This window comes from Delphinus delphis, chromosome 1 (genome assembly GCF_949987515.2).
Source record: "Delphinus delphis chromosome 1, mDelDel1.2, whole genome shotgun sequence".
Lineage (NCBI taxonomy): Eukaryota > Metazoa > Chordata > Mammalia > Artiodactyla > Delphinidae > Delphinus > Delphinus delphis.
Window position 1 is genome coordinate 8,443,419 of NC_082683.1, and position 14,656 is coordinate 8,458,074.

Genomic DNA, 14,656 nt, shown 5'->3' on the forward strand with positions numbered 1-14,656 from the left:
GCTGTAGTCATTGATAGTTATTTCATATAGAATCTGATCATATTTTCAGGAGCAAAATAGTTGATACATAGTTTAGGATAGTTACAGAAAATCTGAAGGTATGAGACTTTCTAGCTGTGAGGGTTAAAACTGTTTTATCACTGTTGAGATTTAAACCCATCTTTTGTTTGTTTTTGGCCTCGATGTGGCATGCAGGATCTTAGTTCCCTGATCAGGGATTGAACCCATGTCCCCTGCAGTGGAATGGCGGAGTCCTAACCACTGGCCCACCAGGGAATTCCATCTTTGTTTTTAATAGAGGAACCCTCCAACAAATGTTTATGGAGCACTGCTGTGGCCTGATCTTCTGGCAGATTTTGGGGATGTGAATTCCCACAAGATATGGTTCCTGGCCTTATAATTCTCTTGCTCCCCCTATTACAAATTAAAAAAAATTTTTTATTGAAGTAGAGTTGATTTACAATGTGTTAATTTCTGCTGTACAGCAGTGCTTTAGTTATGCATATATATATTCTTTTTAATATTCTTTTCCATTATGGTTTATCACAGGTTATTGACTATAGTTCCCCATGCTATACAGTAGGACCTTGTTGTTTATCCATTCTATACGTAATACTTTGCATCTGTTAATCCCAAACTCCCAATCCTTCCCTATCCCACCTCTCCTCCCCCTTGGCAAACAAGTCTTTTCTCTATGAACAGAGTGAGTCTGTGAGTCTGTGTCAGTTTTGTAGATATGTTCGTTTGTATTGTATTTTATTTTTTAAATATTTATTTAATTTTGGCTGTGCCGGGTCTTAGTTGTGGCACTTGGGATCTTCATTGCGGCGTGCGGACTCAGTTGCGGCACACATGCAGGATCTAGTTCCCTGACCAGGGATGGAACCTGGGCCCCTTGCATTGGGAGCTTGGAGTCTTACCCACTGGACCACCAGGGAAGTCCCTGTGTTGTACTTTAGATTCCACATATAAGTAATATCATATGGTATTTGTCTTTCTGACTTACTTCACTTAGTATGATAATCTCTAGGTCCATTTTACAAGTTCCTTAAATAGCTTGTATGATTCAGTATTTCTTACTGGGTAGCTATGGCCCACAGGAATTTGGAAGAACTCTGTAGGCATGCTTTCTCTTCAGAGGAATCTGTATCTAGTACTTGCCAGTTCCCTCCTCTCCATTATTCCAACAGTTTTACTAGGCCTTACTAGCTTTTAATTTTCTTTCCACCTGTTTGATACCAGTTTCTCTTAAAAACACTACTCAGGTTCTATTTCTCTGTTTCAAAACTTCACGTGGTTCCCTCCCTGTTGTCCACAGCATCAGGTTCAAACTCCTTGCCGCTGAACTGTGAGGCAGGCCAGTCTGGCCTGGTTCTACTTTCTAGCCTCCTTTTAGTTCCTATTATTCTTTTAACTATTATTCCTTTTATTTCCCACTGACCACTGAGCCAGACATGCTGAACCATGAGGTCCAAGTGTGTGAAACTGCTGTTTCACATATAAAAATGGCCGAATATCTACAATCTAATATGGTTCAAGTTAACACTTGCCATTCCTGCACAATATTGTGCTTTCATACTTCTTTTCTGCTGAGAAGATCCTCACTTGCTTCATCTGACAAACTCCCACTCCTCCTTTAAGACCCTTGGCAAGTGTCCCCCCTTTCTGTGAGGCTTTCCTGGTTTGCCCAGTGGAATCAGTGACCCCACCCAAGGCTAGCGCCCTGCACGTGGCTCTCCTCACCACGCAGCCCGGTGGCTTTATCAGTCTGCTCCTGAGATGCCGGCTCCACCTCGTCTGGCCGTGAACAAGCCAAGGATGGAGACCACGTCACGTAGACCCTTGTCCTGCACAGTCCCAGTACTCAGTGTTAACGAATGTTGAAGAAGTAACTGCTTCCTTTATGAACTGACTAATAAGTAGGAATAAAAAGCCACTCATATACATGTTTTTAAAATTCTGATGTCATTTATTGGCACAAAAATTATTCAGATACAACATGGTGTCTAGACATGGCTACACTTTATATTTTGTGCATTTAGTTTAATATTTCTTTTGCTCCTAATTCCCAACATGTACTAGACCATCCCCCTCTGTGTCAGCACCTCCATGACAGCATTCCTGTATTCCAAGGCCTTGCTCTAAACACAGAGCGTTCAGACCTCACTGAAAACATCCCAGAACCATGCTGGGGGAGGCCAGTGTGGGCCTCCTACTGCTCTGTGATCCGCTCCGTGTATCTGCTCAGCCGAGGCCGCCCGGCGATCTGAAGAAACTCCCCTCCGAGTGGCTCCAGTCTTGAAGTGTGTACGGTGCAGCATCACGGGTGAGGCAGAAGGCAGACCTTTTCCATCCATTTTGGCCCATCGTGCAAGGGTTGTTGCTGCCGTCCATGGACCAGTGAGGTAATGAGATGGGTGAAGGTGACCAAGTCAACTTCTCCTGCTTCCTTACAGTTCAGAACCCTAATCCGTGTCCTCCAGGACCTGAGGCTTCATGACTGTGCTGAGTTTGCTGCGTCCATGTCGAGAGCATCGACTAGGCCATTCTTCTGTCAGCAAACGCTTATGAGTTCTTCTGTGAGTTAAGTCAAAACCCGTATTTCTAAAGTTATGAAATCTTCTGTTCCCCAAAATCAATGGCTTGATTTCTGTAGTATTACTGCGTTTACTGTCCTGGGAACCAAATCAAGCCTTGTGTTTCTGACAATATATTCTTCAACAGCAGCTAGAAAGTTGGTTCAAACCAACTTTTAATATACAGTAGTTCTTTTCATTTACATTTCAAAATATTTAACAGAGCTGAACTTTCTCACCATGGCTTCAGTTTAGTGGAAGCATATACCAAAGTACAAAAGCCTCAAGAGAAATGCTGTGGGCATGTCTGGGCCTCTAGTTACCAGAAAGGACACCTAAGAAGACAGAGAGAAAAGGAGTATTTTAATAATTTGGGCTTCTTCAAAGCTTTACATGGATACATTGAAAATGGAAAGAGCAAGGTCTGACAACCCCTGGGACGTTCCCTGAGATCTTTCACACCTAATTGTGCAGGACACGCTCATAATTTCCAGTCCAGGGCTGACGCCTGCTGTGGTCCCAGAAGGGCGCCTCCCCGCCATCCTCTCTCTCAAGTTTCTACCTTTAAGCGTGCCTCAGGCGATTAATCAAAGCAGACCCCAGAGTGGTCCTTGAGGTTACAATCCTGGATGATAAATTTGCCCTTTCATCTCCTTCTGTCTCTGCTTTGGTTTCTTCTCCTACCCTTCCCGTATCTCTGAATCGACAGCAAAAATCCCAAAAGAACCCCCCCACCCCAAATAAGGGGGCCTCACCTATTCTTCTAAACCAATATAAAATGTAATTTTAATTTATTTTGGTGTTTGCCTTCCAAATGCACATCCGCATTTCTCCATTTTCTCCTTTTTGGAACAATGAGCACAGAGAATACAAACTTTTTTTAAAAGAGATTTGAAACACGATTTCCCTTTATGGATACTGCCCCCCCACCCCCGCCCAAATCTTTTTCTGTGACTCTGGGTTTGGGGCACAGGGTGGGGTCCTGATTGCTTATCTGAACAGAGGTGCTTTGACAGGCCACTCACCAGCCGATGTAGCACTGGCAGAGGTTTTCATGGGATGTTGCTTGTTTGATGAGCAGCTCAACTTGTGTTGGGACATCCAACGTTTCATCGTGAGAGAAGTCCCGACCTAGGACGTGAGAAACAGAAGCATCCAGTCTGCACCCGGTTATTCCTCGTTGCCCCGTTTGGCTTACCTGTCCCCGCAGCCCAAATCAGTTCCTCCTCATACATGAATATAAAGGCTAGACAATAGTTGGATTTTAAATTCTCCTCCACGTGACCTGGATAACACCAGTCTCCTCTTAATACATACTCGGTTCTGGAGGGTAAAGTCCTACGGTCGGCTGAGTTCAGGAGTGGCGAAGATCTGGCCGATGGGCTTATGAAGACTCCTCCTTCTAGTCCATAATCATCCCTAAGTTCGGCAAGTGGCCGAGGAACCCGGTTCTTTTCGATCCTTCTAGCCTCCCCTTTGAGTCTTTCCTCCCGCAGGGCCGCCTGCTTTCATCACATTCATACTCTCCCACCTCACTCAGGCACTGAGCGCTGCCTGGCCGGCCTGTGCTGCTTCTCTGGCAGCGCGCCTTCCCATCTCCGCGAGGGCCACTCCAAGTCCTCTGCTCTCCCTGAACGTCCCAGCCTCTCCTCTGGCTCCTCGCCCTCCCCAGTGCCCTCATGTCCCCCTCTGCGATTTAATGGACTCCCCAAATGCACAGTGTGCCGGGCGTGCTCAAGGCGCTGGCTTCCTCTCCTTCCTTCCTGTTACCCACAGAGCCGCCCCTCCTCCCATTTAAGGCCGAGATCACCTGCACTTTGCTCCACCGCCTGCTGCTTCCTTAGGAGCCTTACATCGACTCTCCTGCCTCTCACTCATATCTGCAAACTCTCCCCCTCACGTTCTCACTTTTTTTGTAAACGCGTTCCTCTCCTACTGAAGGAAAAAACAGCCTCTCCAACTGCTCCTTCTCCAGCTTCATCCTCTCTCCTCCCTGCACAGCCGAACTTCTCAAGAGTTTTCAAACTTGTCTCCATTCCCTCGCTTCTCTCTCTCACTTCACATTCTCTTCAATTGCTTTAGTCTGGCTGTCAGGCTCATCACAGCTCTCAGAAGGTCACCAGAGACTTGGAGCCACACTTGATCCCGCCCCACCCCTCATGCCCCACCATCAATCCTCTGGCTTTAACCTTCTAAATGGCTCCTGAATCCACCTCCGCTGCCACCCTTGTCTAATCAACTGTCCAGCCTGCACGACTGTGGCAACTGCTTCCTCCCCTGAGCCCCTGCTCCACCCGTAGCCAGAGCAGGCAGGATGTCACAATGCAAACCCGCCCAGGCCCCCCAACCCCTTAAAACCTTTCAGTGGTTTCCCACTGCCCATAAGACATAGGATAAAAATATAAGGTCCTGTATGATCTGGCCCTGGCCTACCCAGAGTCAAAACATTTTGCATTGTGCTCCTCCCACCTTTCTCCGGGGCAGTTAAGACTGGCAGGCTTTCGGACCTTTTTTCTTGCTATGCTCCCTCCTTTACCTGGAACAATCTGCCCTAATCAACTCCTCTTTCAGATTTTAAGCTCATGGGTAGTTTGCTGAGGAAAGCTTTTCCTGAACTCCTGTTACTGGCATCACAGCCCCAGTCTCTCTCTTCCACTCATAACAGTACTCCTCTTTAGATTCTAAGCCCCATGAAGGCAGGGAAGCTGCCTGTTTTTACCAACACCGTTTCTTCAGCATCTAGCACTTGTGGGTGCTCAATAAACCAATGTGCCTTGACGACAAAGCTTACGTGCCAGGCCCTATGCTCAGTGCTGGGCCTCCCACGTCTCAGTTCATCCTCACTGCCTTCTGAGGGGTCTTTTGCCTCCCCGCCTCCCACCCCCAAGTCACACCATCTGGTTAATGTGACATGTCTCCTGTTCAAAAGTATGTGTTTCTCCCCTTCCATGTTCTCCACTCCGTAACAGCTACCTGAGCACAGATGGGCAACGAATCAAGTGGTCAGGTTTGCTCTGATATCAAGCCATGATAATAAAAAAAGTTTTGCCTGAATTTGGCTTACTCTGGACCCAACAGAACTTTACTGTTAAACTTCACTGTTAAAACAAGGTTAACAACATTACTTAAAGAAAGTTTATTGGTCATTAGAGAATCAGAGAGGGTCCTTAACTGATGGCCTCAGAGACACTCCAGTTAGCAGCACAGGGTCAAAGTTTAGGCACCAACACCACTGGAAACTGGGCCAACCACCCACTAAAGGAGATTTTATGTCCCTCTCAAGTAAACACATACACACACTCACCAGTGAGCTTATCTCGAACTCTGTTAATAATCTGAATAGCTTTCTTATTTAGGGCCTCTGGTTTCACCAAACCGTCTCCAACTGGAATACAGTAAGATTGTAGAAATAACAGTAAGTAGAAATAACAGTAAGATTGGATCATCACAACAGGTTCAATGGATGCCCCTGTTTTCTCAAATATTCACTTTGTAAATGTTGAGTAATTCTTCTTCTTTGTCTAGCTTTGTCCTCAGAATATAATGAGAAATTCACAGGGTCTTTTCTGCTCAAAGGCAGTTTTGTTGCCTCCTCTTACTGACCCTCATCATGGTGCACACAGCTGCTATTTTCTTAATGAGCTAGTCACTGGTGTGATTCCTCAGAGGCTGGACTTACTGAAAGAATGAATAGATTCTGGCACTGTGGTCCCTGTTTTCTTATGGGCTGGTTCCCCAAGTTCCACACCATCCAAAATTTCTAGGAGGAAAAAAATCAGTTAGCAGAAAATTCAAACACCAAGAAGCCACTGTTTCAAGGTGTTAGCTCTAATTCTTCATGTACTATATTCCCTTTAACACCTGCCCTACCTATCTCAGAGGGGAAAGGAGAGAGGAAGTGTTATGTTACTCTTTATGTATTTAAAAGTTTTTAGCGAGTTCCTGGGTGGTCTAGTGTTTAGGATTCGGTGCCTTCATTGCTGTGGCCCGGGTTCAATCCCTGGTCAGGGACCTGAGATCCCACAAGCTGCATGGCGCAGCCAAAAAAAATTGTTTTTAAATCTGCAAAGCATGAATCTGCAAACATACAGCATTAATAAACTGTTCTGACACACAGAATAGGATCACGAGTCAAAGATCCGGTAACAAAATTTGGTTGGACAAAAACTGGTAATAACTAAAGAAAACTAGCTTTCAAGGGGTCACACACATGACTGAAATGTTATTCCTTGGAGGAATTTATACATCAATTCTGGGGAGAAAAAGTCCACAAGCTTTAGGGTCACCCTCCAGTGACTGTGGCCTTCAGGAGAGCAGTCTAGAATCAGAACTATGAAGTTATTTACACATTGTCCTTGGACATCACAGGCCTTCAAACGGAAGCTAGTAATAATACTACTTTTATTAATGATTCCCTGGAACTTCATTAAAAAAAATAAATTTATTTATTTATTTATTTATGGCTGTGTTGGGTCTTCGTTGCTGCACGCGGGCTTTCTCTAGTTGCGGCGAGCGGGGGCTACTCTTTGTTGCGGTGTGAGGGCTTCTCACTGCAGTGGCTTCTCTTGTTGAGAAGCACGGGCTCTAGGCACACAGGCTTCGGTAGTTGGGGCTCACGGGCTCTAGAGCACAGGCTCAGTAGTTGTGGCGCATGGGCTTAGTTGCTCCGCGGCATGTGGGATCTTCCCAGGCCAGGGCTTGAATCCGTGTCCCCTGCATTGGCAGGCAGATTCTTCACCACTGCGCCACCAGGGAAGTCCCTGGAACTTAACTTTTAAGCCACGTAAAAACAACCAGGTCCACCAGCACCTGGTGCCACCAGAACAGGCTGTCCTGATTCCCCTCTGCAATAATGTATTAAGGAGGTGGACCCTGAGAGTTAAACCAGTAAGTATCACGTAATTTGGGTGAGGCCAGTCATCTGTATGAGGCCCCCCAGACACCGTGGGTGATTCAGGTATTTATGGTAACCAGTGTAGAGTCCAAGCTATTCATAGATGATACCAATCCAGGATCTCAATTTCCTGCCGAGAACACTCTCTTCCTTTTTACACATCCAGATTCCATCCATCCAGTAAGGCTCAGCTTAAATTCCACCAGCCCACGATCTCCCTAAACCACTGTAGTTCAGAGCGATACCTCCTTTCTAAGGCCCACCATCCCTCTGTTACCAACCAAATTATGTGGTACCTGTGCAGTGCACTCTTCTCTTTATTATTTCATATATATTCTGGTCAATTCCATAATGGGACTGTGTGCTTCTTCAGGGCATTTCTGGTATCTCACATTCTTTTTGCACCTCTAAACACTATTTGGCTTAGCTAAGTAACTAGTTGCAAATGTTCCATAAGTATTTGTAGAGAATATTTTACTGTTATACACCCTGACAATACTTCCTAAAGGATGACTGTGTAGGATGTTGTTAGATGTGGAGGTCAAAGGGTTGGGCTCAGGGTAGGGAGCAAAGGGCAAGGGTAAACAAAGTTAAGTAGCTTTACTTTGAGACGTGTCAGAGCATTTAATAAGCTGACCCTGTTCTGGCTCTTGGAAGGACATTATCTTCTTGGAACCCTGTTCTGTGGACCACATTCTTGGAAACAATGTTTCATGTGGTTTCCCAGCTCCTCAGGCAGCAGTGTGAGTACATTTCTGCTGCTTCCATCTTCCTATTTCTGAGCTATTAACAAAGCTTTAGGATTAAGGTATTATAGCTAGTAATTATCACAACCCAGGCACCATTAAAGGGCAGGCTAAATACAGGCTAATATTCAGACATACTTTTTTTTTTTTTTTTTTTCTTCTGCAGTACGCGGGCCTCTCACTGCTGTGTTCTCTCCCATTGCGGAGCACAGGCTCCGGACGCGCAGGCTCAGCGGCCATGGCTCACGGGCCCAGGTGCTCCGCGGCATGTGGGATCCTCCCGGACCGGGGCACGAACCCGTGTCCCCTGCATCGGCAGGTGGACTCTCAACCACTGCGCCACCAGGGAAGCCCCAGACATACTTTTAACTATGTTTTTACAGATAGATTAAGATTGGATAGTTTGATCAAAATTCCTGAGCTTTAGCTACCCACTCCTTCCTGAGAGGCATTAAATAAAACACACGTTAGGCGCTTGCTACTTTAAGTCATGCTTCCTAAAGGCAGTGACAAAGCTCACCCTCTTCTAGAAACACTATGGACAGAAAAGGACAGAATCTGCAACCCTTCAGGGGATGCGCCCACCTACTGACTGGCCAGCAGAGTAGGAATCTGTCCTCGTTCGTGATCGCTTGTTGCCTTTGGTATTTGCTAGGGAAAGAAATAAAGGGAGGGTTAAAAAGTGCTTCAAATTTTGACTTGAAAAAAACTTGATATATTTTCTTATAATCATAAAAATATAATTTTCCCAAAAGCTATAACCCCTAAGAGAGAAGAACCAAAGACGTATTGCTCGGGAGAAAACGGGTAGCTGTTAGCACAGGTATCCCATCCTGAGGGACACTTTATATAGTTGAGCTGGATTCAGACAATGTAAACCAGACAACAAGGTGAAAGTATGACAAGCACAGTGGAAAAGACGCCTCTTATTAGTAAACACCTTCTAAGGAGACAGGAAAAAAGAAGAGACTGAGATATTGCTGAGATACCACAACTGCTTGCATCTCCTGTCAAAATTCCATCTGCTACTCAACATGAAACCTAAACAAAAATCATTAGAGTACTTAATTTACTCTGAAAAAGGTTTCAATTAGTATCTAAACTGATGACTGGAGTTTTCTGTCTTAGTTAATAAAAATACGTGAAATTCATTTCCAGCCACCAGAGCTGCTTTGTGAAAATGTAATGCGGTAGCCTAGTAACGAGTCTTGGGCTCCGCGCTTGAAGGGGGACAGGATTGGGAAATTGAATGTGTCAGATACTCCCACTTTGGGAGAGTGCGGACTCCAGTTCCCAGGCACTTGCTAAGACTCACTGTCCATCAGCCTCCAGTTCAGCAAGGGGTCATAGACGAAGGCTTCCAGCACAGCCATGACGCTGTCCTTGTGCTCCCGAAGCACTTCCATCACCGTGTGGCATGTGATTCTGTAGTTGCCGTCCAGGCCCGTGACCTGCAGATGGGCCAGAGCCATTCACCACAGAGGTCACCAACACTGGCCCCTGAAGGCCTTACAACCGAAAGTCAGGCAGTCAAGAAGGCGTGTCACCTCCACTCAGGAAGACGACTTAGCCCATTACTGATGGGCCAGGCTGGGAATGTCTTCAGAGCAAAGGGTCAGGTCAGGACTGTGATTCATATGAAACAAGGTCTGGAGTAAAGGTTGGTAAGACTTTCAAAGACGGATCATTTCTAACACAATGGAAAATACCAAGAAACGACTACAGAATAACCTGGGCATTTGGGGAACTGGAGATCTAACAAGGAAGCAAGTCTGTCCTCAGAGAGGGTTGGAACTGTGTCGGTCCCACTTCAAATCAGCTCATTATCAATATCCACTCACCTCCATAGCATTGGTCAACATTCTCGTTAGTCTAAATGGAATCTTCTCTGGGAATTTCTCTCTGGTCATAGCAACCTAAGGATAATAAAGGGAAAAACCAAGTCCACTGGTTAGACTTTTCCTCAGCTGAAGCCAGGGGCAGGCAAGTGGCTTTCCTTTGCATCACCAGCACCGACTTCAATTAGAGCACAGAAAGGAAGCAGGCTTGAGTTTAGTGACGGGTCTTGTCACTGGGATCGAACAGACAACTAAAAATAAAAGAGAGAGGGTGGGGGAGAGGGAGAGGGGGAGAAATGGGGAGAGGGGGAGAGGGAGGGTGGGGAGAGAGAAAGAGAGGAAAGAGAGAGGGAGAGAAAGAGAGAAAAAAAGAAAAAGACAAGTGTGCATCACGCCCAGGCCTTTGACCAGCAGGCCATGTCAAGGATAAGGGATTCCTCCACTTAAAGAGGGTGTGTGGGGACTTCCCTGGTTAAGACTTCGCCTTCCAGTGCAGGGGGTACGGGTTTGATCCCTGGTAGGGAACTAAATCCCACATGCTTTGCGGCCAAAAAACCAAAACATCAAAAAAAAAAACCCAACAGAAGCATACTGTAACAAATTCAACAAAGACTTTAAAAATGGTCCACATCAAAAAAAAAAAAAAGAAACTTAAAAAAAAAATTATAAAGGACTTCCCTGGTGGTCCAGTGGTTAAGACTCCGCCCTTCCAATGCAGGGGGCGTGGGTTTGATTCCCTGGTCAGCGAACCAAGATCCCACGTGCCGCGCGGAGCGGCCGAAAAGAAAAAAACAAACAAACAAAGGAGGGTTGTGAACCGTGCCCCCCATCCCCCTTTTTCTGAGTCCAATTACAGCAAGTATCAAAGAGCATGGATTTCATTTATGAGACTGATTTTCTATCACCTTGGTAGGAGAGGCAGGGGTGAGGATAATGCATTTTGGGCTTAAGTTTGCCTAAGTGGTTGGAGGGGGGTGGAAAGTGATCATCCGGGAAGGTGAGGTTACGTGGTGTTCTGGAACGCGTGTTCACCTCAAAGCAGTCCCCAAAGTCAATGTGCAGGATCTTCCCGCTCAGCCGGTCCAGCATCAGGTTGGATGGGTGTCTTTGAGAAACAGAAGAGAGACCGGGGGAGGTCAAGAGAGCAGCACAGATGAACAAATCCTCAAGTCTGTGAGACTCTAGGCCAGGGGCTGGCTAACTACAGCACTCAGGCAAAATCTAGCAGCACCCCTCCAACTTTTGTAAGTAAACTTTTACTGGAACACAGCCACACTCATTTGTTTATATACTGTTGCAGGCTGCTTTTATGCTACAGCAGCAGAGATGAGTAGTTGTGACGGAGATCGTATGGCCAGCGAAGCCTAAAATATTTATTATCTGGCCCTTTACAGAAAAGGTTTGCCGACCCCTGCCCTAGGGCTCAAATGAGAATTTATCTGTGTGAATCACAAGCTGCCCCATGACACCGAGACAATTTGCTATCCCAAGGTCTTTGGTCACAGGATAAATGGTTCCTGGCAGTGCTGGCATCTCAGAGTGACAAGGTTCTATCTTCGCTACTCGGCACCTATCATAGGGTCTCATCTCCCTGAGCCCCTGAGCCAATTCAACAGGTGTTTTACTAAGTTTTTTTTTTGGATCTTAGTTCCCTGACCACGGATTGAACCGTGCCCCCTGCATTGGGAGCACGGAGTCTTAACCAGTGGACCACCAGGGAAGTCCCTCTGAGGTTTTTAAAAACAGGAATTTATTATTTCTGTGGGATAAAGTTTTTTTCACTCTCAAATAATTGCATGAAACATGATCTCAGGAGAAGAAGAGTAGACGTCGGAATACTAGTTGTTTTTGTTTTGAATTTCTGAACATTCCTAAACTACTTTTTCAGTCAGTACACTAGGATGAAATTTATTATGTAGGAATATCAGAAGGATCTACTTTGGTTGGTTTCAATTAAGGAAACAGAATTATTTATCTTAGCATGGTGGTGATTGATAAACGTTTATTGAATCAATAAAATCAACTGGATTTAATATGGGTTTTAATACATTAAACCAACCTATGGAGAAAGTAGTACCCTTGAACTATTGTTTTTCTTCTCTTTAGTTTGATGTGTTGTTCTGTTGGCATGGACAATAAATAGGGGACTAAGGTTGATGCCCCAAAAAGCGCCTAAAGTACAAAATACAAATTCTTACCAAATGGTCATAAATCTCACTGGAAAACAAAATGAAGCCATTCAAGAAAACTACAATGGCTACAAAATGAAGCCATTCAAGAAGCAAGACTCAAAGAAACAAATTCACTCACCTATCGCCCAGGCCCAAAATATACCCAACCATGGACATGACTGCTAAAGAACGGGTGTAATTGGTTCTTCGATCAAACCACACCTAGAACACAGGAGCACACGTGAACCAAGGCTCTGGAAACTAACTTGTTTCAACATAATTATACCCCAATCAGTTGTTTGCTTATAGTCCATCAATAAGCAGTTAGAACGTATAAGGGAACCAAAATCACATTCATAATTACAAAGATAAACTATGCTCAGAATAAACTTAATTAGAAATGTGCAGAACTTAGATGAATAAATAAATTAAACTTTGCTTAGAAATATAAAGACTTGAGTCAGTGAAAATATCCATTTAAGGATATCCACTTAAGATTGAAAAGATGTACTATCCTCCCAGATTATTCAATACACTTAATGTAATTTCAATAAAAATTCATTGGCACGTTTTTGAGGGACCTTGACAAAATGATCCCAAAATTTATCTGGAAAAAAATTATATGTAAATAGCCAATGAGAAGAGACTTGTATTAACAGTGGGATACTTGAGGAGAAACAGGCAGAAAGATTAATGAAATAGAAATTCTAGAAAGAAATCCAAAGGCATATAAGAATTTAGTATATAATAAAAATTGACTCTTTTAAATAGTGGTGAAAGGATGGATGATTTGGTAATACTAAAATATTACTTCATCGTCTTAAAAAAATAAAATTTATGCCCTAACTTTAAATTCCAACTTGGGTTAAGGATTAAATGTAAACACAAATCTTTTTTTTCCCCTTGTGATAAGAACTTATGTAATTTACTCTCTTAACATCTTTTATATTTATCATACAGCAGTATCATATCACATCACAAATCTTATAATTAGTACAAGAAAAGGTAAGTAATCTTGAGGTGGAGACTTTCTAAATATAAAGCCAAAGGTAGACTTTAAAGAAAAGGATGAAAAATCTATTAACTTCTAACATTTAAAAATGCACATCAAAACCAAAACAAAAATTTCAAACTGAGAAACATACTGTTAACAAAACTGAAAAACCAAATAAATAGGAAATTTATAATACATATGAAAAAGATTTAACAGCCTTAAATAAAATACTATCGTAAAGCAATGGTTGAAACTTGAAACTACTAACTACTGCTAGACTGCATGGCTCGCCCATTCAGTTTCTGCTCTAAAAGACTGCCCATCATCCACAGCTAATCATTACAGAGACTCGTCCACCAGGTGCACAGGAACAAACAAGAAAACCACTCCTGACCCGAGGGGGTGCACCAAAGGGCAGTGGCACGAGTGGAGTGGGGTGGGGTGGGGTGGGGTGGGGTGCCGTACCTCGGAGCTGGGGCTCTTCAGCCACAGCAGCCTGGCCAGGTCGTCCCCAGCTGTGTTGTTGACGGCGTGCTCAAACACCTCGACCTTCTGCATCAGAGTCAGGTGGTCGTAGTCTGGAGCCATCTGCACCAGGACACAAGGGCTCTGAGGGGCGGCCTGAGATAGGCAACCCAGGAAGAAACAAGCCTCCGTGGCCAGGCAGGGCTGGGTTCTAATTTCCCCACCACCGCCAAAAGGAGAAGGGAAACAAAGAAAAGCAGTGGCCACTCTAACCCAATGACCACAGGAAGTGCCAGGGCTAAGGGTAAAACGGGCCTTGCCTCAGTGCCAGGCTACCGGTATGAATGAGAATACTGAAAGGTTCACGGTTTTGGGCAACAAACAATTCTCGTTCTCCTCATTCACACACCTACTAAGCATTATTTCCCCATATGGCCAGTCAGTGCTCTGTATACATTATTAGTATTCAGTAGATACATGTTGCCTGATACATAATGCTGTCCAGTCTCACGGAGGGTGATGGAAACCTAATTTCTGGGCTTTAGGGTCCTTCTGTTTCTTAGAGAAGGTTATCTGCTTTAGGACTCACATCATTAATCCTTTGTCAACAGCTAATTCCCTCAAACAGATTTTTCAGTGGTGGACACGTATTGGAGAACGAGAAAAGCAGCTTTGTGCAGATTCCCTGACTGGTGAGTTTTGCCTCCGAGACACTGAAGGGTTGGGCCTGGCAGACTCATCACATACCCGCAGCATGATGCGATGCTCGATGTTGAGAAGGATCTTCTTTTTCTCCCTGTAGTCCCGGATGAGGGCGTGCAGCGTGTCACAGTGGGGGACCCAGCCGATGAGGCCCGAATTGGTTGATAAGGGAATGACAGCATATCTCTGGATGCTAAAACCCATGAGGAAGCAGGATCACTGAGCAGAAAACAGAGTAGAACCTTTTTTTTTTTTTTTTTTTTTTTTTTT

The 14,656-nt window shown here is 44.6% G+C and overlaps 1 protein-coding gene across 3 annotated transcripts in view; it reads right to left on the reverse strand.

The window, feature by feature from the left end:
• Nucleotides 1–1,965: 1,965 nt before the first annotated feature.
• Nucleotides 1,966–14,656, reverse strand: part of MTOR (mechanistic target of rapamycin kinase) — a 117,701-nt gene continuing 105,010 nt past the window's right edge. For all 3 annotated transcript variants that reach the window (XM_060014254.1, XM_060014246.1, XM_060014262.1), the window contains exons 48-58: nt 14,432–14,579; nt 13,685–13,807; nt 12,365–12,447; nt 11,087–11,159; nt 10,058–10,132; nt 9,532–9,667; nt 8,802–8,867; nt 6,256–6,336; nt 5,881–5,961; nt 3,602–3,707; nt 1,966–2,911 (exon numbers count right to left, since the gene is read on the reverse strand). In XM_060014254.1, the coding sequence (XP_059870237.1) occupies nt 2,896–2,911; nt 3,602–3,707; nt 5,881–5,961; nt 6,256–6,336; nt 8,802–8,867; nt 9,532–9,667; nt 10,058–10,132; nt 11,087–11,159; nt 12,365–12,447; nt 13,685–13,807; nt 14,432–14,579 (988 nt within the window). In that variant the 3' untranslated portion in view covers nt 1,966–2,895. The remainder of the gene's footprint in view (nt 2,912–3,601; nt 3,708–5,880; nt 5,962–6,255; nt 6,337–8,801; nt 8,868–9,531; nt 9,668–10,057; nt 10,133–11,086; nt 11,160–12,364; nt 12,448–13,684; nt 13,808–14,431; nt 14,580–14,656) is intronic.